General features: G+C 42.7%; 1 protein-coding gene across 1 annotated transcript in view; it reads right to left on the minus strand.

Moving 5' to 3' along the window:
* Window positions 1–4916: 4916 nt before the first annotated feature.
* RYK (receptor like tyrosine kinase) overlaps window positions 4917–27328 on the minus strand; it is a 259256-nt gene continuing 236844 nt past the window's right edge. The window contains exons 12-15 of the mRNA XM_068129006.2: window positions 14680–14789; window positions 14359–14518; window positions 8124–8260; window positions 4917–6489 (exon numbers count right to left, since the gene is read on the minus strand). Coding sequence (XP_067985107.1) covers window positions 6378–6489; window positions 8124–8260; window positions 14359–14518; window positions 14680–14789 — 519 coding nt within the window. The 3' untranslated portion in view covers window positions 4917–6377. The remainder of the gene's footprint in view (window positions 6490–8123; window positions 8261–14358; window positions 14519–14679; window positions 14790–27328) is intronic.

Genomic DNA, 27328 nt, shown 5'->3' on the forward strand with positions numbered 1-27328 from the left:
AATTTACTACTATAATTCAGCTTTTACTCGCGGTCGTAGAAGATTGACTACTATAATTCAGCTCAGCTTTTAAATGTGAAATTGGCCTCGCCCGGCCGAGGCGGCCTCGCCACCTAGCCTATAACCTTCCCGGGGCCCGTCCCGACATTTTTATTTATTTTTGAATGAATTTACTACTATAATTCAGCTTTTACTCGCGGCCGTAGAATATTGACTACGATAATTCAGCTCAGCTTTTAATTGTGAAATGGGCCCAGCCCGGCCGAGGCGGCCTCGCCACCTAGCCTATAACCTTCCCAGGGCCCGTCCCGACATTTTTTGTTTCAGAGGTTTCCTCCTATCTTTCACCGTTCAGGAGATTAGCACGTGCAGACAAACAAACAAACAAAAACTTTCTTTTATGTATATACTGCAGAAGATATTTAACCTCCAGTAACGTTGCAGTCACTACAAAGGGATTGGTGTTACGATTAGATTTACTATAATAATAACGTTACGTTATTATTACGAAAATTATATATATATTTTAAAACCGAGGTGAATTCCTTACTTCCGTGGTTACACCACTTCAATCCATCAACTTTCTATTCACAACATTGGGATTAACGTGTTATGGTTATATTTACTATATTATTATTATTACGAAAACGATACAACTGAAACCATACCACTGTATTAAGAAACCTGGGTTTAATTTGTCCGAAGCTGCAGGTGAGTCATAACGCCTAAGGCCTATACGTACCGTATTGTTGGAAGAGACGTAACGCCGATGCTTTCGATATTTGATGGTCATTTTAACAATCGGTTTGTTTGTGTTTCACACTGAAGGAAAAACAAAGGTAGAGCATGGCGATTGTGATATATGACAGGTTCGATGATATGTTCGGCATGAACGGCATATAAATCAAAATGGTGTGCGTGGAGAGTCAGCCGCAGCACCGCCGTAATGACATCAGACGTAATCACATCACCCTGTCATGTGAACAGTCCTCAGCTCTGATTGGTATATGTTTGAGGGGACATACATACATACATCCAGACGGACAAACACTGTTCTAGACGGCTCTGCCCGATGAGCTACGCCATAAAAAAATCTGCTAGAACTCTCTATCTCTTGACCCAATCTTGACAAGTGAAATGTGTGTACCCATATTTTCAAGATAAGGGAATATGATAAGTACATTTCTGGATTAATTAACAGTTGTTGAATGTCACTCGTCATCTCACTCCAGTCTTGATGAGTTAGAACAACTCAATCCTTTACACTCTCCACACATTCCTGAGCAGTCAAGGCCATGCTTCTTGCATGTACATTTAGTGGTGCTGCACCCCGCCTTGCAGTTACATCTGAAGATCTCAGTAAGTTTCGGTGGCACTGTTGGTAGATCAGTTTGCATTGGGAGTAACTGACCCTCGCTGATCTTCCATCCCCATTCATCTGGTTTCAATTGTCCAACATTTCCTTTCCACTCCTGAATTTGGAAGAACCCTCTCAGACTGTGATACCTTGTAGCCACAGATGTTGGTGGCAAGTTCTGGGCCTCAACTTATTTGGTACTTTTCGCAACCTTCTCACAGAAACGCTCGTATCGTAGGGCATCAATACTTTCATCTTGATTTCCATTGTACAGGCATACAAGGGCCTTCTCCACTGCTGCAAATATATCATCCTTTGGTGCATCTCCTTCCTGGGTGAACAGGTCGGCATGGTTCATGAATTGGAGGTTGTTTTGGATGTGTTTCAGGGCAACAGCTTTGCCAATGCCATACACACTGGATGATGTGTCACAGCCAAGCAGGGCGTGTACAAAGGCATGAAAAGATGTGTCGAGACACTTCATTTACCATGATTGGATGCTTGAATACAAAGTTATTGCAGAAAATCGATTATTTTTAATAATGGCAGCATCTAATTTGCTTACGTGATTGAATTGTATGCATGTAATTGATCCAGAAATAAACTTTTCATAATCATCAACCATGAAAACATGGGTCTAAACACTTCATTTGCTATGATTGCATGCTTAGATACAAAGTTACTCCATCACTCTCTTCAATCCCACTCATCCGTACAGGTATTTAAAACAGCTGTTCACCACCATCTCTTATCTTCCCCCCTTACAAAACATTGATCTTTTCTACCCCTGTTAATTCACCCCAGATCTACTTTTCTGAAATACCGACCTCTTTCCTGGAAGTCCTAGCTGTGTCCATGTGTTTTTTTTTTTAACCTATCTCACCCCCCACACCCCTTCCCACGCCTCCTCCCCCCAAGTCCCTTCCCATGCCTCCTCCCCCCAAGCCCTCTCCCTCCCACAGATCTCCCTGCTCTCAAAAGTTGTACTTGTGTGCTTCCCCCTCTCTCCCCATCTTGTCTCCCGCTCCCTTTCATTTCGTCTTGTTTTTTTTGTCATTAATGTTAGCTCTTACACGAGCTTCGATCTTGGATACAAAAAAAAGAAAAAAAAAACTGTGGAAATTCTGTATTTTTTCAATAACGGCAACTAATTTGCGTATTATGCAAATTTGATGCCTTTCCACCAAATATATTTTGGTATACTTTTAGGATGGTGCTAAGGGGACATTTCTGAAATGCATAGCAGTGAAAGAAATTCTGTTGCAATTAGTGGTGGGTTGAGCCATAAAATTTGTTAGATTGCCTGGACTATTTGTACAGATCAGTAACGCTCTCATCTTGCAACGCACCTGCAATCATTAATATTGGGGCTGTGTACACATCGTACAGGTATAAGTGATGGATTTATTAACCTGCTCCCTTTCCACTTACCTCAATGTCTCATACATCCCCTTCGCCTCCTCTACCCACATATATCTATTCTCCCTTTTGTCCCAATTTAATCCCTTCTTGCTATATCTATACATATGTGTGTGTGTGTGTGTGTGTGTGTTTGTGTGTGTGTGTGTGTGTGTGTGTGTGTGTGTGTGTGTGTGTGTGTGTGTGTGTGTGTGTGTATGTATGTATGTATGTATGTATGTATATATATATATATATATATATATATATATATATATATATATATATATATATATATATATATATATATATACTGTATATATATACATACATATATGTATCAATCCCTACCATCTTCCAAAGGAAAACCAAGACATACTTCAAATGCTTATCATAAGAATACATTCATTAAAGAATGATCAAGCCTCAATTTATTGCAAATACAAAGCAGAAAGTGTAAAAAGTGCACGATGAGCTTTGGATCAATGAAAATAAACATTTGGACTATAGTGGGTCAACTTAGCATAACAATTGTGCATTTTGTGAGGAAAGCACCAAATTTGGCACACTAGTAGACTATCATATTATGAAAATATCTGGATATTGGGCCATCTCAGATTCAGAGATTTGATTTTTGCAAGATTTCGATTCGATTGGGATCGAAGAGAACACCTTCTTCGTCTTCTGTACAGTGAAGTTGCCAGCCCTGAATTCTCTGGCTACATCTGGGTGCTTCATTGGGAGTGCAACCAATCAGATGTTGAACAGGGACCCACCTGGCATAGTGTGTGTGGTCTAAGGCATGGAACCATGGGACCAGTTCCGTCAGGGCATCAAGGTACATCGTGAATGAAGCCTGCCGCAGAGAACGCACGTAGACCAGTACCAACATCTCTAGTTCCAGCACAGTTGCCCAGTACTGAAAGTTGGGAATGTCTTCTCCTCTCTGGTGACACCAGTCTTCGAACTCAGGCAGGTCTTCTGCATCATCAGCATATGTCATACAGTGGCGTTCATACGCACGGTGTTGCAGGATGTGCGGTGCCGCTGCAGTGATTTGATGAGCTCTTCTTGTGCGAGTGACGTGGGCAGCTCGCAGGAAGGAGTCGGCCGTCCCTGGCGTTGCAATCTCAGCTTGCAAATCTGCAAAATCAGCAAATCTTGCAAAAATCAAATCTTTGAATCTGAGATGGCCCAATATCCAGATCTTTTCATAATATGATAGTTTACTAGTGTGCCAAATTTGGTGCTTTCCTCACAAAATGCACAATTGTTATGCTATATTTAGCTTAGCTGCCGGACTACTAGAAGATAATCAATACTTCACTACCACCCCCTCACACTCCGCCTCCCCCACCACGACCCCACCCACCTCCGCCCCCTGAAAGTTCATCATCAACTTCACAATGTGTACAATTTGGTATTTTGCAGGTCTGTGAAAAATGTGGTTTAGATAACTGCACAAAAAAGTTTGTTGAACACTTTTAAATGATCAAGAAAATGCAAATCAGCAGATGGTATTAGCAAGGATCAATAGTCAAAGGGGGCAGTGTGGAGTGACCACGTGTATTTGCATACGTTTGGATCAACGCCATGAGAGAAAGAAAGAAAATGAAAATGAGGGAGAAATTGAGAATAAAAAGAGATGCACTTGAATGAATTTCATTATTTAAACTTTGATTAGAGTTTAATCTCCTGATTTGACCACCACCACCACCCCACCCCCGTTTTGTGAAGCGAAACAGATTCTTTAATACAGTGCAGATTGAATGCGTGTTTGCATGCTGAACAAACTCATTAAACGCATGCAATTTCGATTCCTGGTGTGGCCACCATTGCTGATTACCGGTGAAACCTAAACCCAAAATTAATCTCACCCATCTCTAAGCTTCAATGTTAAACGAAAGAAACAGAAAGCACACTTTCAACTTCCATTGCTTAGGAAACAACAGATGACTTGGTTCAAACATAGTGAACCCACTTATTATTCTGTAGTTAGAAAACACTAACTTTTCACAGATGTGCAACAAAACATTTAAAAGTACAATATATGGCTGGGAATCCACCGATTAAAAAGGACACTTTACAGCGCGTTATGTCATTGAAGAGATCGACCGAATAAGAAGAGAGTGGTGTGTGGAGGCCGACTGATTAAAAGAAATTATTTTTACATTTATTTTTCCTTTTGTGACAGTTTCAATCAGTCGGACATTCAAACCTGCATTCCATTAGTATTTCACAGATTTCAAAGACTGCATCAGTATTTGGAAAATCATCGTGGGATTGTTTATACCGTTCATTCATCGTTTTCTCAAACCTGAAAGTCTTAACTGTCTGAAGCTAAGGATACAAGGGTTGATCAATAAGTCCATGGCCTAACATATTAGTAGAAAAAGAAAAATACTGATTGTGAAGTTACGAAGTTGCAATTATTGTTAAAAACCAAAAAAAAACCAAAGACTGTAGAAAAATAACTTTATCGGTCAGTCACCGATGTTCCAACGTCTGGCCACGAACTTGCTGATCAGTCCATGTCATGATCAGTATTACGTATGTTCACAGCATATGTCATACATTCCACCCCTCCACATCCACTTTCAAGTTATCTTACTTTACCACAGCAGGATGTACACCACTGACGTTTGGGTTAAACTTTACTCGCGGTATTCCCGGTAAATCTGTAGTGTCTTTCTCTTGTACCATACTCGAACGAATTGCATCTTCAAACGCATCACAAAATATTTCATTCTCATTTGCACAAAACAAAAAGACAAGTTTGTTTCGCTCATCTTGTCCGGCGTTTAACAAACTCACCGTACCTCAGCACAAAGTTAATACAATAAAGTTGCGCTGGAGAATGTCACAACTCGCAATCAAACTGCTTTGTGACAATTCTTCTACAGGCAAAGTAAGTTTAACTTGTTTTGCAAAAAAAAAAGAAAAATTATATTAAAAAAAAAAAAATACAATAATGAAATAAAAACCGGAGAAAGAGGCAACCGTTTTCTACACACGAAAAAGTGCTGAGTTGCTCAACGATGCAGTCTTTCATTCATAATTTTAACTTATCCGTATTGCAATGAATATTACACTCCAAATTGTACTCTTTCCGGTTGGCGGATCGGCTCAACTCACATCCACACTTCCCGGCTCCTACAGCTCGACTTGATGGATCGCCCCTTTTAACTACCTTCTTGTTTATTCGATCCATAAGTGGCCAAGCAAAAGGACATCTTGGAATTATAGGAGGTTCCCAAAGGAATGTAGAGCTCGATAATTTTCCAAAAAACTTTTTTTAAACTCGACATAAATAACACGGTGCTTCCATTTGTTTGTATGCATCCATCTATACTTGGATGGTTCCGATAAGAAACACTCAGCTATTCCACTTCCAACAGCAACAGGGCTAAGTCTTAGCTTTGGTCCAGCAAAATAAGGATGCCGATGTATCCGTGACAAAACATTCGCATAGCGGAATGTCATATGGCCAGACGGCGCATGGATGCAGGCCATAGGCGTTCAGCGGTCACGTTCCAAATGATCGGCCTTTGATATTTTTTTTGGAGCCCGAGAGATGGGGATTGAAAAATGAACAATGACAGCTGGTATCAGTTGCACGCCATCAAACGTAGGCAAGGAGCGCAGCGTGGAACTCTGTCAGACACTGCACAAGCTGCTGGAACTTGGGCCGTTCATCTGGGTCCAGTGCCCAGCAGCACGCCATGACAGCAAATCTGGGACAAGCAGGAAGGAACCACAGAGAGAAATGTGTGATGGATGAGAGGTGAAAGAGAATGGGCAGCAATAGATTGCCAGGGAGAAAAAAGGTGGATGGACAAAGGTGGGGGTCGGGGGAAGAAACAAACAGACCAAGGAAAGATCAATCATAGACTCACGAGTGAGACGACTCTTTGGCTTTTCATTTCGTGAGGTTTGACTTTGCAGTGCTCAAGTAGCTCATGTATGGCTTTGCATGGTTGTTTGAGATGTTAAAGTGTTCTGTGCAAGTCTTTCCTTTTCGACAAGCAACAGCTTTGGATATATGATGCCGAATGTACGAATTGCTGAGAATGGAATAGAACTGATGCAAATTTTGACTGACGAGTGAGTATTTTAGAGATGTTAAGAAAATACATATTTTTGACGTTTTCATTTGCAATTGTTTTTTTTTTGCTGCTCAATTGAAATCGCAATCGGAAGACTTTTACAAAACAAGCATCTCACACGCAGCCACAAACTTTCAGCTTGACAGGATAACGCACTTTAGAGATACAAAAAATATATATAAACCGATTACACCTGCGACGTTTCCCTTTGTAACCATTTTAACATTTACCTATTGTTACGAAATTAAACTCAATACATCACCAGTCCATCTCGATCTGTCACAGGATGAAGGCCTCCCTCATCACCGTCCATCCTTGTCTATTCTCTGCAATTTTGGGACAATTTACTCCAGCGACATGTTTTCAATTTTCTCTCTCCACATTAACCATCATTCTTTTTCGGTTTCTTCCAGGTCATTCTCCAGCAAGACGGCCTGTAATGTTTGTCATATATTGTTGGTTCCGCCCAGCTGGATTCCAGTTTTTTGATTGTGAGCAATAAGTCATTGAATTTAGTTGTCTGTCTGATCGCTGGCTTCTCTTCTCATCTATTTTTGTTCTGCTGAGACGGGATCTTTCCAAGGTTGTTTGCATGCCAAACAATTTTTGTTCTTTGTAAAAGACCAAGTTTCACTGCTGTACGTCGATGATGGTATTAGGCATAGATTATAAACTTTATTTTTCAGACACAAGGGCGGTATGCTTTTCACAATTTCTTCTTTTTTCCCCCCAAAAATTGAGTTTCCCCCAAATGCTGCCTATCCTGCTCTGGTACGTCTCTTCACCCCTTTGCATCGCAGTTAATCGCTGATCATTCCCTATTGATCATCAATCTAATTCAAATCATTACTAAGCAAAGACCTCATGAAGATGAGCGGAACATTTCAGCTGTAAGATACTTTCAATTATACACCCATTTGTGATTAGTTGTAACTACGGTACTTGTGACATATCCCAATCACTTCCACATTTTATTCTGACCAGGCAGTGACGGATGCCTCTCGGTACACCATTTAACAAACAAGCAAACTCGAGCAACCGACACAAAGAGACTTCCTTATAAGAAGCCTCTTTACTAAGCATTCTCGAGAAAGCCCTGCTAACAGATGGTTGTTCCCAAGCTCAAAATGCAGGTTTAAATTGCACGTTTTGCATTAATTTACTTGGTGCCTTGAATTCCTTTGTGCCATCTTTGTAAAACAACCCCCGAGAGCATCAGATACTATGGAAAAGAAGAATAGGAAAAAAACCCACAAACTCACAGCTCATCTGGGCAGTTGCAAGGTTGAGGAATGCGGTATCCATCTTTGAGGTAAGCAGCCATTTCAAAGGGATCCACATCAGCATAAGGTGTCTGCCCCAGAGTCATGAGTTCCCACAAAGTGACACCAAATGCCCACTGTACATAGAGAACCATCAATTACATTTGGCTAAGATATTCAAAAATTAATGACCGAGCTAGATGTTGTACTTGCTTGGAATATGGGTGGGGAAGTAAGAATCGAAGAAGAAAAGAACAATCACTTATTTCGCGTCGTCAGACACACAAGACTGCCGAGGCAGTTTTTCATTAGCGAGTGGGACAATCCTGGACTGGTCACCACTCCGACGCAGTACTCAAATGGCTCATTCTTCCCAGTAAACTGGTACTCATTTTGCCGACCTCAGAAGGATGACAGGCTGAGTCAACCCACTAGTGTTATCTTAATAGCACAATCGGGGCTCAAACTCAGGACCCTAAGATCTTAAGCCAGCCACCTTAACTGTTAAGCCAATACTAGGCTCAGTATGAATACCACTACATTATAAGATTTCCATGCAAGTCCTTCGGAGATTTATACATCATATCCCACATTTATGTTTTAGTTTTACAAATCATCATCATCAGTAGACCCAGGCATCCTCAATGGAAGTCCACAGCCCCGAGGAAGCCAGGCACTCCAACCAGATTCCCCCAGAGATTGAGTAAAGATTAAATGTTAAATAGTTGTCGGTATTGTGCGAGTTGGCAGCAAGTTACAATTAAGTGGCATACAATGTCAAGTTCAAGGTGACAACACGGGCAGAAAGGGTTCCGAGTTGGGTCGTGTTTGTGTTGATAGGTTTTGAGTGCTGGGAGGTAACTGGATTGAATATATATATATTTTTTGTATACAAGATCGAGGCTCGTGAAAGAGCTAACATTAATCACACAAAAGTCAAACCGATACATAAAACATATAATAAGGGAAGCGGTAGACAAGATGGGGAGAGAGGGGGAAGGACACAAACACAACATTTGAGAGCAGGGACATCGAGAGATCTGTGGGAGAGAGAGGGCTTGGGGGGAGGTGGGAGAGGTATAAAACATGTGAACACTATAAGGACTTCCAGGAAAGAAGTTGAAATTTCCAAAAAGTGGATCTGGGGTGAATTAGTGGGGGTAGAAAAGATCAAGGTTTTGGATGGGGGAAGATAAGAGATGGTGGTGAACAGCTGTTTTAAGGACATGGAGGGAGGAGTGAGATTAAAGGGAGTGGGGGAGTTTGTTCCAGAGGCGGGAGAAAAAGGGAATGAAAGAGTGAAGGTGAGCAGAGAGCCTAGATTTTGGCAGTTTAATCATAAGAGGGTTGCTGGCAGATCTTGTGCGACCTGTAGGAATATTTGGGGGACAGAGCACAGAGAGAGCTGGGGGAGCAAGGCCAGAGAGGAGTCGGAAGAAGACAGAAAGACCACCAACCTGCCTGCGGTGAGTGAGTGAAAGGCCCTCCGAGTTAGCTTCATCGCGGGAGATTCCAATGATTCTGAAAGCTTTGGTTTCAACAGCGTGAAGCTGAGCTAGGTGTGAGGCAGGAGCACCAGCCCAAAGGGGAGAGCAGTATTCCATTGAGCTGTGGATGAAAGCCTTGTATGTGGTGAGGAGCTCAGGTGTGCCAAGGAAGGACTTCGCATGACGGAGGATGCCCAGTCGGCGACTGGCTTTGGAGGCCAGCTTGGAAATGTGGTTTTCCAAGGAAAGATCATGGGAAAAAAATGGAAATCATGGAAAATGGGAAATGGATCATGGAAAATCTAGATAACGTTACTTTGGAGGTGTGTAGTAGGGTTCGTTCACATGGATGGATCACTGAATGTGGTTCGTTGAGCATTTTACTGTTGGGCTGTTGTTGAAAAGCGATGGTGGTGATGTGGTGTTTTTCGAGTGTTTTTTGTATGAATGGTGTTTTTTTCGAGCTGTTTTGATAAAAGGTAGAGGTGGCAAGTTTGAAAATATGTTCTATTAAGTTTCTGGTGAGGGACTTTTGTGTTGGAGAGTTGGTGGGTGATTGGACAAGTGCTGGAATTGGTATTCTAGTGCTCAAGGGGCACCTTTGATGGTGGTATTGGAATATGATTTATAATGGGTGAGTCGGTGAGATGATTTATAATCGGTAAATCAGTGTGATCGATAATGGGTGAGTCAGTGAGATGATTTATAATGGGTGCGTCGGTGACATGATTTATAATGGGTGTCAGTGAAAACAACAACAGGCATTTTAAGGCCATTTTCCCTGCAAGAGCGGGGGTTAGCCTTGCGGTCCCCATGACAATGTTCTCCATTTTGCCCTATTTTCTGCATCTCCCCTTGTTAAACCCCTTGCCCGCATTTCTTCTTCGACCATCTTTAGCCAAGTCTTTCTCAGTCTTCCCCATCCTCTACTTCCTTCTACATTCATTTCCATCACTCTTTTCAACCAGTCATTTTCATCCTTCCTCAACGCATGACCAAACCATCTCAACCTGTTTCTCTTCACAGCATCGATCACAGGCTCTATTCCCATCATCTTTCGCAATTCATCATTTGTCTTCCTCTCTCTCAACGATACTCCACACATCCATCGAACCATTCGCATTTCCACCCTTTCCAACCTTCGTTGCTGCTCTACGTTCATTACCCATGTCTCACTCCCATAAATCATAACACTTCTCACACATGCAGCACACACCTTTCCCTTCAGCTTCAATGACACTCCCCTCCTCGTCAGCACGCCACTCAGTTCCCGAAACTTCTTCCATGCACATCTCACTCGAGCAACCGTTGCCGAGTCTGATCCACCTTCTCCATTCAGCATGTCTCCGAGGTAACAAAATGTTTTCACACCTTCCAGCTTCACGCCATCTCCAAGATCCAACTCAACATTTCCTCCATCTGCAGCTCCCTCTGTGCACATCTTACACTTGAATGTAGCTGCCACACTGGTTAATGACCCTCTCAAACCACTACATTTTTGATGAACCCACTCAGCGCACATTGTACATTGAATGGAATTCACTCCGACACCCATCCTGCACACAGCACACGGCCACTTCCCAGTTCTTTCCACCTCACCACATGCTTTACCACTTGCCATCACCTTCGTTTTTCCGATATTCACCTTCAGACCTTTTGTCTCCATACATTCCTTCCACTTGTTCATCTTCTCTTTCAATCCATCCATACTTTCTGCAATCAACACCAGATCATCTGCATACAACAACTCCGACGGTAAACCCTCCTTTACGTTCTGAGCCAGCACCTCCGTCACACTTACAAATAGTAGTGGACTTAGTACCGACCCCTTATGCACTCCCACCTTCACCTCAAACTCACCACTGTTCCCGTCCTTCGTCCTTACAGCTGTGCGTGCTCTTTTGTACATTGCCATCACTACTCTAATCAACCATTCCTCCACTCCTAACTTCCTCAATGCCCATGTCAATACTTCGCGTGGCACCCTATCGAATGCTTTCTCCAGATCAACAAACCCAAGAAACAACTTCTTCTTCTTCTTCTCCATATACTTCTCCTGCAACTGCCTCACAATAAAAAGCACGTCTGTCGTTCCTCTTCCTGGCATAAATCCAAACTGCATTTCGTCGATCTTCACTTTCTTCCTTATCCTCCTCTCCAAAACCCTTTCCAATACCTTCATTCCATGCTCCAATAACTTTATCGCTCGGTACGAGCCACACTCCAGAGGGTCACCTTTCCCCTTGTATGGAGGGACGAGGGTACTCAGTTCCCAATCCACTGGAATGCGGCCTTCTTTCACCACCAGATTGCAGATCTCTGTCATTCTCTTCACACCCCAATTTCCCACTACCTTCAACATATCTCCCACAACTCCACATGAGTCAGTGAGATGATTTATAATGTGTGAGTCAGTGAGATGATTTATAATGGGTGAGTCGGTGAGATGATTTATAATGGGTGAGTCAGTGAGATGATTTATAATGGGTGAGTCGGTGAGATGATTTATAATCGGTGAGTCAGTGAGATGATTTATAATCGGTGAGTCAGTGAGATCGATAATGGGTGAGTCAGTGAGATGATTTATAATGGGTGAGTCGGTGAGATGATTTATAATGGGTGAGTCGGTGAGATGATTTATAATGGGTGAGTCGGTGAGATGATTTATAATGGGTGAGTCGGTGAGATGATTTATAATGGGTGAGTCAGTGAGATGATTTATAATGGGTGAGTCGGTGAGATGATTTATAATCGGTGAGTCAGTGAGATGATTTATAATCGGTGAGTCAGTGAGATCGATAATGGGTGAGTCAGTGAGATGATTTATAATGGGTGAGTCGGTGAGATGATTTATAATGGGTGAGTCGGTGAGATGATTTATAATGTGTGAGTCGGTGAGATGATTTATAATCGGTGAGTCAGTGAGATCGATAATGGGTGAGTCAGTGAGATGATTTATAATGGGTGAGTCAGTGAGATGATTTATAATGGGTGAGTCGGTGAGATGATTTATAATGGGTGAGTTGGTGAGATGATTTATAATCGGTGTCGGTGAGATGATTTATAATGGGTGAGTCGGTGAGATGATTTATAATGGGTGAGTCGGTGAGATGATTTATAATGTGTGAGTCGGTGAGATGATTTATAATCGGTGAGTCAGTGAGATCGATAATGGGTGAGTCAGTGCGATGATTTATAATGGGTGAGTCAGTGAGATGATTTATAATGGGTGAGTCAGTGAGATGATTTATAATGGGTGAGTTGGTGAGATGATTTATAATGGGTGAGTCGGTGAGATGATTTATAATGGGTGAGTCAGTGAGATGATTTATAATGGGTGAGTTGGTGAGATGATTTATAATGGGTGAGTCAGTGAGATGATTTATAATGGGTGAGTCGGTGAGATGATTTATAATCGGTGAGTCAGTGAGATCGATAATGGGTGAGTCAGTGAGATGATTTATAATGGGTGAGTCGGTGAGATGATTTATAATCGGTGAGTCGGTGAGATGATTTATAATGGGTGAGTCGGTGAGATGATTTATAATGGGTGAGTCGGTGAGATGATCTCTAATGTGTGAGTTGGTGAGATGATATATAATCAGTGAGTTGATATATAATCAGTGAGTTGATATATAATCAGTGAGTTGATTTATAATCAGTGAGTTGATATATAATCGGTGGGTCGGTAAGATGGTCTATAATTATTATCGGTGAATCGGTGACATGATTTCTAATTAGTGAGTTGGTGAGATGTATTACAATCGGCGAGTCAGGGAGATGATCTATAATCAGTGAGTCGGTGGGATGATTTATAATCAGCGAGTTGGTGAGATGATCTATTAATCGGTGAGTAGATGAGATGATCTAGAATCAGTGAGTTGGGTGCAGCATGTGATGGTTCTGAGTACTTTATTTTGTATTATTTGAAGTTTTGACACATTTGTATTGGAGATGGTGGGCTCGAGTAGTTAATAGTGGTTTGGATAAACTATTTGTAAATAGTGGTTAAAGGGATTCTCTTTGTTAACCAAACTCGGTATTGGTAAATGCTTTTAGTACATTGAGTTTTTGATCAACTTTATTTGTCGTTTGTTGTATGTGTTTATTGAAGGTCATCTGAGGGTCAAGTGTGATTCCAATACTTTGGGGTTATTATTTAGTTGTTGTTGATTGTTCATGGTGGTTGTTGGGTTGTAGCTGGATTCACGTTTGTCCGGGACTAGGAGAGTTACTGTTGATTTAGTTCGCGAGACGTTGTTTCTGTTAAGTGTGAACCAGAGTTGGAATTGTTCTTTGTATTATTGGAGTAAGCGAGTGGTTGTATTTATGGTGTGGTCTTGTGCTGTATGGGAAGGTCATCTGTGTAAGGATTGTTGCATGAGGTGGAGATTTTGGAATGTCATGGAGAAAGAGGTTTTACGAGTGGTGACAATTTACATCCAAGGCGACAACCTGTGTTTATCGATACGTAGAGTAGTAAAACATAACACTCATAGTAGTCATGGCAATAAGATTTATTATTCATGATAAATACCATACTTACAATATATAATTTTACAAAAAAATTTATTTTATTTTACAATAACCCAGAAGTAGCTCCTCTGGCCTTCAACTAACCTAGACCATGACAGGCCCATGAAGAAGCATTTAATGCAATCTATTAGAATCACTGCTGTAACTCTTACAAACAGAGACACACAGTGCACTAGACAGAGATGTATGGAGAAAGAGGATTTGCTTCCCACCACATCGCTGGCCGAGGAGAAAGAGTTGTGCAGAAGGCTTTCCAACGCCATCCAACGCACCGGCCGATTCACATTATCTCCAAGGCAATGGTAATCCATGGGGAACAGGTCACGTGCAAGGGCTGTGTCAGTTATCCTGACAGCCAGGCTTCCATCGATGCTGAAATGTCACAAACACACCTTTCCATGTTTGTGAGCCTCGGTTTCCTCTCATTATACGGATCCAATTCCCCAAGGCGGCCCCCTCACGGCCCACTATCTCCGGCCACAGGCCTCACCACCCGCTTTATAATGCCCTTGGCTCACGGCGATCAAACTCACACGCAATTGCGGGCAGCAAGGTCCTGATGAACAACCTCGCGTTTTGTAAGGTAACTCATTCCGCAGGCCACTTGGACAGCGATGCTTACAAGCTCCTGCTGGGAAAGGCTCTGGAAATGAGACAAGGTACCTTGTTGTAAACAGATTTGGAGGAAATGAAATACAAAATAAAAGCATCTGCTGCGCATGCACACACATTTTCCAAGCAACATAAATGCAACATCGGTTGAAACAATTGAAGCCCCAAGAATAAGCAGAAGTGAAGAAAGAACATGTACACGATTTATGTATGACCTTGTAAGAGGTCAAATTGTACTGCTAAACGAAACTTCTACGAACTACTAATTCCCATCGAGCCTTAATTGTGGTCCCTTTCATTAAACAAAACCCAATCAGTTACCTCATTTCAGGTAGCCTTCAATTATCATTTTTTCATAACTAAAGTGCTTTTCTGCAACATAGCTAATCAACTTGCAGCGCATGCCATGAGCTATCAGACAGGGCACCCAATGGCACTCATGCAGCTGAGGCGGAAAAATCTTAGTCTAGTTTCCTTCCAAAGCAAGGTAGGTCTTTGAAGGCCCGAGGCACTTCTGGTTCGTAGACCCTTTGGTAGTTCGTAGACCAAAGGTGGATCTGTCTGTCTGTTTGTTTGTGAAGAGGATATCTCAAAGGGTTGTGGACGGATTGGGACGAAAATTGGCACAGAGATTTGGTGTGTGTCAAGGACGAATCGTTTCGATTTTGGTGAAGATCCGAATGCGGATCCGGAAACAATAATTTTATAATTTTTAAAGTGATTATTCACCATTGAGTGAGGGCCAACAACGATATACTGCATGGGTTGATATTTCAAAAACTTGTGGTTGTATTATGACAAAACTAGGTGGATGAGTTGGTTAGGTGACAAGAAGAAGCCGATTCGATTTTGGTTCAGGTCCGGATCCAGATCAGGCATATCAGTGGGATACAAAACGTAAACTGTTCAGTTTGGCGGAGGTGTGCGCACTACTGTGTGCCGTTCACTTCTAGTTATGGGGGTATCGATTTCCATGAGTCGATGAGTGATCAAAATGATCTTGAATACCGTGTTAAAGCGTACAATAAAATGTACAGGAACTACCACAAAAATGCCAAACCATTATTTCATAGCAGGATAATAACCTATCAACTGTTCATACCCATAGAATGAGCGAATTCTCAAGAGAAAGTTGTTGATGTTGCTGCCTAGCTTCAACAGATGGGTTATGATGTGGGGAGGGGATTGCCAGGTTGGTTGCATAATTGTTTTATCATACATTTTTTCATACGCCCTTTAGTTTTCGTAGGCCCTAGGAACAGTTGCTCGATTGTTCAAAGCATCTAATTGTTCGATTCCTCCGCTGCCTGATCCTTCAATCACTTTATTACCCCAACCAAGATGCCATTTGCAGTTCCTTTTTCACCCAGACAAAAACACCATCGTCATCATGGTTTGTCATGCCCAAGTAGTTATGAGGTCCACAGGTAATAAGGCATGCAGAATTGTCCCGCGGTTTTCTTTAACTGGGCGGCAGAGCCCGATGTTCGACCGAAACCCTCGCTCCGAGCAATCAAGGCAATCAAATCCCAACAAGTGAGCACCAAGGCTATACACATGCCACCATGGAGGCTCTTTTTGCCAAGACAAAATACCTTTGGAAAACGCTTCTACCTCTCAAGCATTTTTTTTTTTTGTATACAAGATCGAGGCCCGTGAAAGAGCTAACATCACTCACACAAAAAGTCAAACCGACACATAAAACACAAAATAAGGGGAGCGGTAGACAAGATGGGGAGAGAGGGGGAAGGACACAAACACAACATTTGAGAGCAGGGACATCGGGAGAAATGTGGGAGGGAGAAGGCTTGGGGGGAGGTGGGACAGGTATAAAACATATGGACACTGCAAGGACTTCCAGGAAAGAAGTTGGAATTTCAAAAAAGTGTATCTGGGGTGAATTAGCGGGGGTAGAAAAGATCAAGGTTTTGGATGGGGGAAGATAAGAGATGGTGGTGAACAGCTGTTTTAAAGACCTGGAGGGAGGAGTGGGATTGAAGGGAGTGGGGGAGTTTGTTCCAGAGGCGGGAAAAAAGGGGAATGAAAGACAAGGTGAGCAGAGAGTCTTGATTTTGGCAGTTTAACCATAAGAGGGTTGCAGGCAGATCTTGTGCGACCTGTAGGAATATTTGGTGGACAGAGCCCAGAGAGAGTTGGGGAAGCAAGGCCGGAGAGGAGGCGGTAGAAGACGGAAAGACCACCAACCTGCCTTCGGTGAGTGAGTGAAAGGCCCTCGGAGTTGGCTTCATCGGAGGAGATTCCAATGATTAATACAAGAATATATGTACAAGAACACCTGATCGAGGTCCACAGATACAATTTTTATTTATTTATTTAATCCAAGCCCTTCAATGCGAGCACACAGATTGACAGACTACGAAAAATGAGTTTGGTATTTCAAATCTTCTGCAGCCTCTCCCCGGGACAAGCCACGTCCACTTCCCATAGCTCCGAACAAGATCCAGCAACAACGACAACAAAATAAAAATAAACCCATCACCCTTCCGTTTCGGTGGGGAAAATGCACTCGTTTCCCCTCCTTTCCAACGTGAATTATTTGTCACAACTAGTCTGTGAGCATCTCATTTGATATTGAGGACATCAGTTTGCCAACATCTCCCTGCGGTGCACCTTCAAGAGTTCTCCCACCCACATGCAGCCACCTAGCCACCTTGTGTATAGTTTTTATGAAACAATGTAAAACAAAAGGGAGAATTGCTTTGCAATACATGTCCCCTATGAGTGGGATGTTTTCTAAGGCCAAATAGGACATAACTTTGTCAAAAATTGATGAAACGCCCTGAAACTCGAACTTGTTCTGCAACTTATCATAATAAAGCCTCGTACCAAGTTTCAGTTAAATATGTCAAAGGGTATGGGGGAAAAAGTATGAAAAACCACAGTTGGGACGGACAGACGGACAGCAAACCTAGAGTCCCGTCTGGTGAAACTGGTAGGGGAATAATAATAACTGCACTTAACGTTATTACCTCCTCCACCAAAGGTGGATGGAGGTTAGGTTTTCACCCCTGTCTATCTGTTTGTCTGTCCGTTTGTGAACAAGATATCTCAAAAAGTTGTCGACGGATTCGGACGAAATTTGGCAGAGATGTAGCGTATGTGACAAGGATTAAATGATTCGATTTTGGTGAAGATCCGGATCCGGCTACTCGAATTTTTAAAGTGGTTCTTCACCATTGGGGGATAGGGCAAAAAACGATACATAGCAGGATATCTCAAAAAGTTGTGGACGGATGTGGATGAAACATGTTGGACAGGTTGTGCGTGAGACAATGAAGAATCGATTCAATTTTGGGGAAGAATGTTTCTACATTATATAAATTCTGTAATGTGATTTTCTGGTCTACTCTGAGATACAAAATGTAAACTGTTCATCAGGAAAAGGCTGTATGAGTGGCATTTTGTATGAGTTTACAAAATGTAAACTGTTCACCAGGCAGAGGCTGTATGAATGGCATTTTGCATGAGTTTACAAAATGTAAACTGTTCACCAGGCAGAGGCTGTATGAATGGCATTTTGTATGAGTTTACAAAATGTAAACTGTTCACCAGGCAGAGGCTGTATGAGTGGCATTTTGTATGAGTTTACAAAATGTAAACTGTTCACCAGGCAAAGGCTGTATGAATGGCATTTTGTATGAGTTTACAAAATGTAAACTGTTCACCAGGCAGAGGCTGTATGAATGGCATTTTGTATGAGTTTACAAAATGTAAACTGTTCACCAGGCAGAGGCTGTATGAATGGCATTTTGTATGAGTTTACAAAATGTAAACTGTTCACCAGGTAGAGGCTGTATGAGTGGCATTTTTAGTCAGGTTCCTGGTGTAATTTCGCCGGAATTTCTTGGAGAGTAGCAAACCTATAGATTTTTGAGAAGTTTAGGATCTATTTAAATAAAAAAATGATGTTTCAGATTTTTAAAATCTGTTGGTTGCCATGGAAACAGCAGATTTGGGGTGAAAATCACTTTTTTCTAAATTTAAATTTAAAGAATTCTTAAACAATACAAGATAACCAACTGATGATGGATTACACTTAAATAGCTAACAATGGATTTTATAAGACAATGAAATGTTGCATTTTAACTGTTGGTTGCCATGGTAACAGTAGTTTTGGGGTAAAAACGCTTTTGGGGTAAAAATCTGAAACATGGATTTTCTGTTTTGAGCTAATGAATTTTTATTATATTTGCAGGACCAACGACAGGATGGATGAGGTACCACTGAGTGGCGCGGATCCCTGCCAGGTGGAAGAATCAACGAACTGGTCAAAATGCGTTCTGTGCCAAGATGATTCTTCCCAGAAAGGAGCCTTGGTGTTGCAACCAAAAGTCGAGTCATTCCGCCGTTTGATAGAGACAATACAGGAGCGATCCACTTTACAGGACGCTGATTATGTACAGATTCATGAACGACTAGACGGGACGTCAGCTGAACTGTTGCAAATGAAGAATGCTGTCTGGCACCGAAAATGCTATTCTAACTTAACTAACAAGGATCAAATTCATTGGGCCAGGGTTCGTTATGATCATGCACTTTCATCAGGATCGCATATCGACAAAGGGCCAGGTCGCAGGAGGACAAGGTCCGATGTATGTGTGGAGTCATCAAGCTCCTCCACACCATTCACTCGGTCTTCCACAGAACCCTATGACAAGGCTTTGTGTTTCTTTTGCCAGAGGAACGATGGTAAACCTATTTACGTTGTTCGGAGTGACAATGCGGGCAAATCTCTGAGAGACGCTGTTGAGGTTGCTCAGAACCCTGTGTTTATGACTCGATTGAACACTGCTATAGTACCAAGTGATGCACATGCAATAGACGTTATGTACCACAGATCTTGCTGGACGAAAAATGTCTTCCATGTCCTACGAGATCACGATGCCAAAGGAGGGAAGGAAAGAGAATCAATGACACAAGTTGCGAGTTTCATTGAACTGATCAACTTGGTAGATATCCTAACCAAGCAGCAAACTCAACTATGTATGGAGGAAATCGAGACAACTTATGTTAACCTTCTAGGTGGTATAGATGCCTTAGTACATCACGTGCCCACATTCAGCAGGAAATGGCTGAGGGATAGAATCTTACAGGCATTACCAAATTTGAGGTCAGTGCTCCCAAAGAACAGACGGAAGTCTCCTATTCTCTATTCACTGGAGACATGCGATAGTGGGGCAGATATGTGAAAAAGATGTTCATTTCCGGCAGAAAGTGTGAAATTTCGCATACAGGGGTATTTTGGGGCGCTGATTTCAAAAATTGGCGGATCCAAGAGATCTAACCAATGGACCGGCCGCCATCTTGAATTCCAATATGGCCGCCAAGACGAAATGTTGAAATTCCCTATCTTGGGTTCTAAATGACCTGTGGTGCTGAAATTTGGTACACAAGGGTATGTTGACATGCTGAGTTCAATAATGCAATAATTTGAAATGTCTGACAAACGGTATGGCCGCCATTTTAAATTCCAATATGGCCGCCAAGACAAACATCGATGTTTTCATTGCTTTAATAGCACAGTGTACGGTAATGTCATAATGTTAAATCATTTGAGCATTATTATGATAACTGGAAAATTGTTGCATCTCAAATCTACTGATGGGTTTGTAATTTTGTCGAAGGCAGTAGAAATTTGGGAAATTCAGCGCCCCAAAATACCCCTGTATGTGAAATTTAACACTTTCTGCCGGAACTGAACATTCACATGACATTCCAATAATTTATTTTTTTAATGTTTTTTCTCTTTCAGATCCAATGTCGAAATCAAAGAAAACATCGTCAACAATTCCAATGCCAACAGACTGGAACATTTGCGCTCTTTGCCAGAAACGTTCTGAAAATGAACCACTAAGAGATGCACGTAAGGGCAGCAATCAGTCGTGTCTAGACGTCTACGAGAATCTTGCTCAAAATCTCAAGGCATTGAATGATTTAGGTGCCTTGCCTTGCGGGATAAACATTTCCCGACTAGATGATGGTTGCGGTATTGCAGAAACCCTAGCTGCGCATGCTGCCAAATGGCACAAAAACTGTTATGTGCAGTGCAGCAGCTCTCGTGTGGCCAGGGCTGAATCAAGGGAAAGAAAGCAAAGTTCAGACCTTAAACTTGGTGAAGAAACTTACTCGCCTGTTAAGAAAAGACTCAGAACAAGTTTCAAATCTCCATCCGTTGAACAGAGTACTGCTAGCACATGTTTCTTTTGTGATAGCATTATCAGTAATGAAGAAATAGTCCACAGAGCGGCAACAAAGTCATCACACAAGTTCTCTGCTATGGCACACGATCAGATACACGAACAGCAGAATGCTTATGTGAAAGGTGATGGTGGAGTCATTGGAATTACTGAGAATGAAGGGGCTCTTCGCCGGTGGATGGTAGCTGGTGCAGAAATAGCCAGAATCCTGAATGAGTTTGAGGACCAGTTTCAAAGACAGAGGCAAACTGATGTCCGCCACCACGAACAATTGCCTAGTGTCCAGAAATCCTTTGCATCAGATCTCAATAATGCAATCAGTTCCTTTGAAAAACTTGGAAACCCGTTTGCGGAAGACAGTAATGACTTGTATGTGCTTGACACAAAGGTCATCATGCCTGATGAAGTGATAGCCGCAGTGCGATCCATGGAGGACACTGGCAAAACACAATTTGACGGATTTGTGGGGCAGCGAATCAAGGATCCTTCTGACAATTTCTATGATAGCATTTCAAAGAACAATCTGCCACTGTTGAAATTGAAGCCCAAGAAAACACCTGGAAAGTCTGAGGCGAAGATTACACGTATGAAAAGTAATGTGGAGCTCTTCTCACGAATGTACATTTCTTGCCAAACTAGAGATGGTGATCTTAACACATTTTATGAATATGAGTGTCATGGGTGGCCACCTGCATTGGCTGAAGGTATCAATACAATGCGGCCACCAACCAGCAAGGCTGATCTTTTGCCCTGTTTGGAAGCTTTAGCACAACGTCCTCGTGATGCGCCCAAAGGAGAAGTTCGTATTTTCGATGGGGCTGCCTTAGTCCATCATTTGGAGCCTAAGAAGTGCAACAGTGTGATCAGGACATTTGGTGACTATGCACAGAAACAGGTCCTTCCGTACATTGCCCGAAAGTTAAATGAGGGGACTGTGATGCGTGTTGATGTGGTGTGGGACACCTACAGAACGGACAGTCTCAAAGAAGGCACCAGGCTTGGTCGTGGCACTGGCATACCACTCCATGTGACTGAACAGACATCCGTGCCACGAAACTGGAGCAGCTTCCTTAGTGTAGATTCCAACAAAAAGACATTATTCAGTTTCCTTGCTGATTCCCTGCAAACGATGCCTATTCCAGAGGGAAAAACACTTCTTACAACCTTAGAAGAAGAGGTTAAATCAAAGCCCCCTTCTGATGTTTCTCAAATTCAACCATGTACGCATGAAGAGGCTGATTCACGAATGATGCTACATGCTTGGCATGCATATCAGCAGGGGTACAGAAGTATCGTCATTCATGCAACAGACACGGATGTGGTTGTGTTGGCTATCGCAATGGCAAGCATTATGGACGGTTGTGCAATGTGGTTGGCATTTGGACATGGAAACTATTTCAGGCACATTGCTGCTCACACTATTGCGACTCACATTGGCCCTGAACGCTCATGGGGGCTTCTATTCCTGCATACTGTTTCCGGATGCGATACTGTTTCTGCCATATGTGGGATTGGCAAAAAGACTGTGTGGAGCATATGGAATTCCATGCCAAACTTGGGGGAGGTCTTCAATCATCTCTCACATGCACCAGCGGAAGTAACAGATGATGACATGGACAACATAGAGAGGTTCTTCGTTGTTCTGTACAGTAGAACTTCCCCTCTGAAGAAAGTGAACGAAGCACGCAAGCAGCTGTTTGCTCAGGGAAATCGGCAATCGGAAAATATTCCACCGACAAAAGAGGCACTGCGTCAACATGTGAAGAGGGCAGTCTTTCAGGCCGGTCACATCTGGGGACAGTCCCAAATTGCTAACCCAGAGCTGCCTTCACCTGCAGATTGGGGATGGGCTAAAAATGCAGATGATGTCTGGCATCCATTTTGGACAGTAATGCCAGAGGCGTCAAAAGGGTGCCGAGAGCTGATCAAGTGCAAGTGTAAAAAACGGTGTGCTGGAAATTGCAAATGTTCTGCTGCTAATCTACCATGCACAGAACTATGTTTCTGCTCTGGACAATGCTTCCGAGATGAGCAGTAGGAGAAGTAAAACGGATGGAAAAAAAGCTTGCAGCATGTTACAGCTGCCAACTGGTACGAAATATACTTTGAAATGAGCTCTTTGACTTGTTATATGATTTGTCAACTAGGGATCCATTGAATTGGTATTGCTTTTGCAAAGAACCCGGGATTTTCAACATTTCGTCTTGGCGGCCATATTGGAATTCAAAATGGCGGCCATACCATTTGTCAGACATTTCAAATTATTGCCTTATTGAACTCAGCATGTCAACATACCCTTGTGTACAAAATTTGAGCACCACAGGTCATTTAGAACCCAAGATAGGGATAATCAACATTTCGTCTTGGCAGCCATATTGGAATTCAAGATGGCGGCCTGTCCATTGGTCAGACCTCTTGGATCCGCCAATTTTTGAACTCAGCATGTCAAAATACCCCTGTATGCAAAATTTCAAACTTTCTGCCGGATGTGAACATCTCGTGCAATTTTTGTTACATATCTGCCCCACTACGAGGAGGATATGGTCAATGCTAGCATTACAAATGACGATACCATGGACCATATGGATGCCATATACAAAGCAGCTTTGTTTTTTTTTTTTTTTTTTTTGTATACTGAATCGAGGCTCGTGAAAGAACTAACATTTACTTCACAAACAAATTGACCAGACAAACAAAATATATAAAAAGAGGGAGCGGAAGACAAGATGGGGATAGAAGGGGAAGCACACAAACACAACATTTGAGAGCAGGGAGATGTGTGGAAGGGAGAGGGCTTGGGGGGGAGGAGGCGTGGGAAGGGGGGGGGGGGGGAGGGAGAAGTATAAAGCACAAGGACACCACACCAAGGACTTCCAGGACAGAAGTTGGTATTTCAAAAAAGTGGAATTGGGGTGAAATTAGCGGGGGTAGAAAAGATCAAGGTTTTGGATGGGGGAAGATAAGAGATGGTGGTGAACAGCTGTTTTAAAGACCTGGAGGGTGGAGTGGGATTGAAGAGAGTGATAGAGTTTGTTCCAGAGGCGGGAGAAAAGAGGAATGAAGGAGTGAAGGTGAGCAGAGAGTCTTGATTTTGGCAGTTTGACCATAAGAGGGTTGCAGGCAGATCTTGTGCGACCTGTAGGAATATTTGCGGGACAGAGCCCAGAGAGAGCTGGGGGGGCAAGGCCAGAGAGAAGTCGGTAGAAGACGGAAAGACCACCAACCTGCCTGCGGTGAGTGAGTGAGAGGCCCTTGGAGTTAGCTTCATCGCGGGAGATTCCAATGATTCTGAATGCTTTGGTTTCAACAGCGTGAAGACGAGCTAGGTGTGAGGCAGGAGCACCAGCCCAGAGGGGAGAGCAGTATTCCATTGAGCTGCGGATGAAAGCTTTGTATGTGGTGAGGAGCTCAGGTGTGCCAAGGAAGGACTTCGCACGACGGAGGATGCCCAGTCGGCGACTGGCTTTGGAGGCCAGATTTGAAATGTGGTTTTCCCAGGAAAGATCATGGCAGATAGTGAGACCCAAAAGCTTGAGTGACAGAACTTCTTGGAGAGGATTATTCAGAAAGTGGATGGGAGGGTTGTCCAGTCGGTCTTTTCGGAGAGACATCGTAAGAGTGTGAGATCTGTCAGGATTGAAAGACATGTTCCACTTGTTTGCCCAGTCTGTGATTTTGTCCAGGTCTGCAGAGAGTGAGGAGGCTGCAGACTGCCGATCTGAGGGATGAAGAATGGAGCGACGGAGAGTAGAGTCATCAGCAAAGAGATACAGAGGATTTTCAAGAGAGTCAGAGAGATCATTGATGAAGACCAGAAAAAGCACAGGGCCCAGAACACTGCCTTGTGGAACTCCAGCATAACAGGAAGAGGAGATGAGAGAAACCCATTCAGGGCCACACGTTGACTACGACTCGAGAGGAAGTCCGCCAGCCATGCATGGAGATTTCCATGGATACCAAAAGAGGAGAGTTTGGTGAGCAGAGCGGGGTGCCAGACCGTATCGAAGGCACGTGATATGTCAAGGGAGACTGCTCTAATTTCCTGTTTGGCATTGAGGACCTCCATCCATTGTTGAGAAAGCAGAAGCAGCATGTCCAGAGTAGAGTGTCCAGGTCTGAAACCAAATTGATGATCAGAGATCAAGCCATTGGAGAAGAGGAAAGATTTCATATCTGAAGCAATGATGGATTCCATGACTTTGCTGATAATTGGGAGAACGCTGATTGGTCTGTAGTTGCTGGGATCTGTTTTTGCACCTTTTTTGTGCAAAGCTGTGATGTTGGCAGATTTCCAATCAGATGGACGATGACCTTGAGCAAAAGAGAGGGTGAAGAGAACAGAGAGAGGGAGTGAAAGAGTGGAAGAACAGGATTTTAGGACCCGTGGGCTGATGCCGTCAGGTCCAGTTGCAGAATCCGAGTCGAGGGTTGACAGAAACTTTTCCACCTTGTCAGGAGGAAAGGACACAGAGTCCAGGAGCAGCTGGGTACGACTGGGTACGGTCGGTACAGAGAGGGATGGGTTTGGGACACAAGATTTAGAGGCAAACACAGAGTTGAGGCATTCAGCTTTTCAGCCAAGCCTTGTTCGCAAGAGTATCGAGAATTTCTCAAGCAAAGATCAGCAGGATGAATATATACTAATTTCTAGCAGTGAACAGGACGTTCCCAGCGAGCTTGGGGCAATGGTACGTTGGATAATGCTTGGTCCAGTGGAAGCGATGCAATCAGAAGCACGGACGTCAGTTGTGGACAGATCAGTATTAACTGTAAGCCAAACCATCATGTACGGCCTCAAGTCTAGGAGGCAGGTGCTCTGAGACAGCATATCATGCGGGTACATATCTAGGCATATGTGTGGGGTCAATCAGCCATTTCTCAGCAAACATTTCTCGATCCATTGAAGAATGGATACCACAAGGACACGTGTGATCAACTCAAACTGACTACCACAGACATTCTCCCTGCACCAAAGGCAATTATCGAGATGGTAAGGTGCCAGTGCAAGACTGAATGTTCATCACAGAGATGTACCTGCCGGGCCAAGAACCTAACATGCACTGATCTTTGCATGTGCAGCACTTCGTGTGAGAATGACGAGGACTCAAATATTGAAAGGCAGGACCACGATAGCGATGATGACGATGGCAATGATGAGTGACATTGGAGGCAGTGATGCCATACCTGCTTTTGGCAAATTAGCATAATTACTTGGCAGCTGTTTTAACGATGACAATAGAGTCGTTCTTCTAAAGTAGAATACGTAGCATCGAGTAGATAGTTGAAACTCTAAACCAGCATTGGACAACAGTCTGGCTCAATGATTGAGTGTTGTTTGTTTTACGAATAATGCAACTGCTCCGGCCTATCGGCTTATCGGAACGTTCTCGGCATCATGCAATAATCATGTTACTACTATTATTTCAATACATATAATAAGAGTTTTATCCCAAACATAGCTTTTGGCATGACAACCTTTAAGCCAAGTTGCACTCAATTCATATTCGGACTGTCACTGATCACCATATTCTATCATGCGTTACTTGATTCAAGTACTGAAAGCAATGCATTAAAAACGTTAATTTGAACAAATTTAAAGCAGTTTCCATGGCAACCATTACTCAAAGTGCAGATATATATAATCTGTATCAAGAACAGTCCTCCAGTTAACAGTTATGCATCATCAGTTACTTCCTTGCGAGTAATTTTGAATTTTCAGAGCTAAAATTCGAAAAATTGGCTTTTTGCCCCAAAACGACCTATTTGACCATGTTATGTACATTAAAAAAAATCTGAAACATGGATTTTCTGTTTTGGCATTGTTTAAACTTTCCAAAAATGTGAGGGTTGGCAACTCTCCAAAATATTCCAGCGAGCATCAGATTATGGACACAAGGAACCTGACTATTTGTATGAGTTTACAAAATGTAAACTGTTCATTAGGTAGAGGCTGTATGAATGGCATTTTGTATGAGTTTACAAAATGTAAACTGTTCACCAGGTAGAGGCTGTATGAATGGCATTTTGTATGAGTTTACAAAATGTAAACTGTTCACCAGGTAGAGGCTGTATGAATGGCATTTTGTATGAGTTTACAAAATGTAAACTGTTCACCAGGTAGAGGCTGTATGAATGGCATTTTGTATGACTTTACAAAATGTAAACTGTTCACCAGGTAGAGGCTGTATGAGTGGCATTTTGTATGAGTTTACAAAATGTAAACTGTTCACCAGGTAGAGGCTGTATGAGTGGCATTTTGTATGAGTTTACAAAATGTAAACTGTTCACCAGGTAGAGGCTGTATGAGTGGCATTTTGTATGAGTTCACCAGGCAGACGCATTTTGTATGAGT

Source organism: Myxine glutinosa, chromosome 9 (genome assembly GCF_964187855.1).
Source record: "Myxine glutinosa chromosome 9, kmMyxGlut1.1, whole genome shotgun sequence".
Taxonomy (NCBI): domain Eukaryota; kingdom Metazoa; phylum Chordata; class Myxini; order Myxiniformes; family Myxinidae; genus Myxine; species Myxine glutinosa.